This window comes from Merops nubicus, unplaced genomic scaffold (genome assembly GCF_000691845.1).
Source record: "Merops nubicus isolate BGI_N331 unplaced genomic scaffold, ASM69184v1 scaffold7611, whole genome shotgun sequence".
NCBI classification, from domain to species: domain Eukaryota; kingdom Metazoa; phylum Chordata; class Aves; order Coraciiformes; family Meropidae; genus Merops; species Merops nubicus.
Genome location: NW_008586149.1, coordinates 15,696 through 18,743, shown reverse-complemented (window position 1 = coordinate 18,743; position 3,048 = coordinate 15,696). Strand labels below are relative to the sequence as shown.

General features: G+C 43.0%; 1 protein-coding gene across 1 annotated transcript in view; it reads left to right on the top strand.

Annotated features, from left to right (window-relative positions):
- DIP2A (DIP2 disco-interacting protein 2 homolog A (Drosophila)) overlaps positions 1-3,048 on the top strand; it is a gene marked incomplete at its 5' end in the record, with an annotated part of 60,757 nt that overhangs the window by 45,833 nt on the left and 11,876 nt on the right. The window contains 2 exons of the mRNA XM_008948549.1: positions 254-384; positions 1,468-1,636. Of these exons, the coding sequence (XP_008946797.1) occupies positions 254-384; positions 1,468-1,636 (300 nt within the window). The remainder of the gene's footprint in view (positions 1-253; positions 385-1,467; positions 1,637-3,048) is intronic.

The following is a 3,048-nucleotide window of genomic DNA, read 5'->3' as shown; positions in this document are numbered from 1 at the left end:
TCCGATTTGTCGTAGAGATGTCAGATGTCACTTGGCATCATTCAGTGTCGTGGCACTGATACCATTTGCCACTAGCATGAAAAATACCTCTGAAATTTCCAGCTCATATCCCTTTCCTGTTTTAAAGGTGCTTAAAAAAAAAAACCAAACCGCTACATGTCTTCTACGGTTAACATTTCTATCAGTTATCTCATGTGATACCCTGGGTTTTTTTTAAAAAAAATGCCTGTGAGTACCTGTTTTTCTCTTACAGATGTCACATGCAGCTACAAGTGCCTTATGTCGCTCTATTAAGCTACAATGTGAGCTGTACCCTTCACGTCAGATTGCCATCTGCCTCGACCCCTACTGCGGCCTGGGCTTTGCTCTGTGGTGCTTGTGCAGGTACGTTGCTCCGCTCACAGGCTTTTTCACGTGTTCCCAGCCTCCTCTAGACTCCAGGGGAACAGTCATGGATGAAACTGTCAAGAGAAACCCAAATCGACCTTTTACAGGTATTTCATAAGATACCTTTGTGGTAACAAAATTTATTTAAGTTAATTACTTGAGTAACTTGGTTTTATGAGTGGAATTAATTAGATATTGAATCCAAGAAAAAAAGGACTTCACTGTCTATTTCACAGTGATTAAATAAATCCTTCTAAAGTCTTTTGAAGTTAGACTATATCTTTTTACCAGATCCTTAAGGTGCTGACTGCAAGACTGCAGTACAAAAACACATCAACTCTAGTCAGGAGAGATGGCAAGCTTGTCAAGCTACCTGTTGGGGCAATTATAGATACTGTTATTTTATTCAAGATGCACTGGTTTATCTAGCCCTGGTTTTACAGAGGGATGTATTGCTGATTTTGTTGATAGTAACTGATCTTAAAAACATCTTGTAATTTAAGACTGTATGGTCATGGTGTTTACTGTCTTGAAAATGAGCATATAGTAGTAAAGAAAATAATAATCAAAAGGTGATGTGATTCTGAATTTGACTTTCCGCTCATGTTAACTGCTGTCCAGGTTACATATTTCAAATAAAAACTGTTTAAAAATTGGCAAAGGCTAGAAAATTGCACTAAAAACTTGAACAGGGCAATATAGGTGTTAAAATCTCATTTCACTCAAAGCAAAAGGTGCATTTTCCCTAGAATGCACAGAAAAATAGGCATCATTGCTAATGTTAATCTGTAACTGGAATGGCGTCTTCAATGTTAACGTTTTCATGTCAGAAGTTGTGTCTGTTCAAAGCACTGAGTATTTGCCTCAATTTACTGCAGGACATACTCACTGTAAAGTTTGTGACTTAAACACATAATTCCTAGCTAACTAAAAGATACTTGGTTTCTGGAGAAGATAAACTGAAGTTCAAATAGATGCACAGCTGTAAGTTTTCCAGTATTTGCTTAATTTTGACTTCATGTAACTTTTGGCTTTATGCTGGCTTGTAGTTTTCAGGTCTCTTTTTCTTCCTTTCCCTAGTGTATATTCAGGTCATCAGTCTATTCTAGTTCCTCCCCTGGAACTGGAGAGCAACGTGTCTCTGTGGTTATCTGCTGTAAGTCAGTATAAAGTCCGCGTGACATTCTGCTCTTACTCAGTGATGGAAATGTGCACCAAAGGGCTTGGAACACAGACTGATACACTCCGGGTGAGTGGACTTAATTTTTCAATACACTGACATATAGATACCTGTACCTTTCTAAAAATACTTTGTTTTGGCTTGCAGAGGATGGGCCCATAAGTGTTCCTCTGAAAGCCTTTCATTATGACTTGACTTTTGGGAAGTGTTGAGATTGCTGGAAGTTTCAGCTCTCGTGTTTCTGGTAGGGGAAAAAAAGAAGTCCTATGTTTTCAACTTGACTTTGTGCCACCTCTGTGCTGATGTGTATATCTGAGATTTTGGGCAAAATACATAGCAGGCCTATCAACTTTTTCTTGTCTGAGATGGAAAAAAACCCACAACCAACGCAAACAAAAAACCCACACTAAGAGAAGTGTGCGTGTGTTTTGGTCTTACCTGACCAACCTAGTGGCTTTCCACAATGGAGTGACTACATCAGTGGATAAGGGAGGAGCCATGGATGTCATCTGTCTGGACTTCTGCAAGGCCTTTGACACAGTCCCCCACAACATCCTTCTCTCTGAGTTGCAAAGATACAGATTTGATGGGAGGACTCTTAGGTGGATAAGGAATTGGTTGGATGGTCACATCCAGAAGGTAGTGGTCAGTGGCTCAATGTCCAAATGGAGATGGGTAACAAGTGGTGCTCCTCAGGGGTCCATGTTGGGACCAGTACTGTTTAATAACTTCAACAATGATCCAGACAGTGGGATCCAGTGCACCCTCAGCAAGTTTGCAGATGACACCAAGCTGAGTGGTGCAGTCAACATGCCAGAGGGATGGGAGGCCATCCAGGGTAAGCTTGAGAAGTGGGCCCGTGTGAACCTCAGGAGGTTCAACAAGGCCAAGTGCAAGGTCCTGCACCTGGGTAGGGGCAATCCTCATTATCAATACAGGCTGAGGGATGATGTGACAGAAAGCAGCCCTGCAGAAAAGAACCTGGGGGTACTGGTGGACAAAAAGCTGGACATGAGCCAACAGTGCGTCGTGCTCACAGCCCAGAAGGTCAGTGGCATACTGGGCTGTATCAAAAGAAGCGTGGCCAGAAGACAGAGAGAGGTGACTGCCCCTCTACTCTCTTCTGGTGAGACCTCACCTGGAGTACTCCATCCAGCTCTGGAGTCCTCAGCACAGGGAAGACAGGGACCTGTTGGAGCAAGTCCAGAGAAGGGCACAAAAATGATCAGAGGGCTGGAGCACCTCTCCTACGAGGACAGGCTGAGAGAGCCTGGAGAAGAGAAGGCTCCAGGGACACTTTATGGTAGCCTTCCAGTACCTTCCATATTTTTCTACAGGAAAGCTGGAGCAGGACTGTTTACAAGGGCATGTAGCGACAGCACAAGGGACAGTGGTTTTAAACTCAAGCAGGGTAGATTTAGATTAGACATTAGGAGGATGTTCTTTACTATGAGGGTGATGGAACACTGGCACAGGCTGCC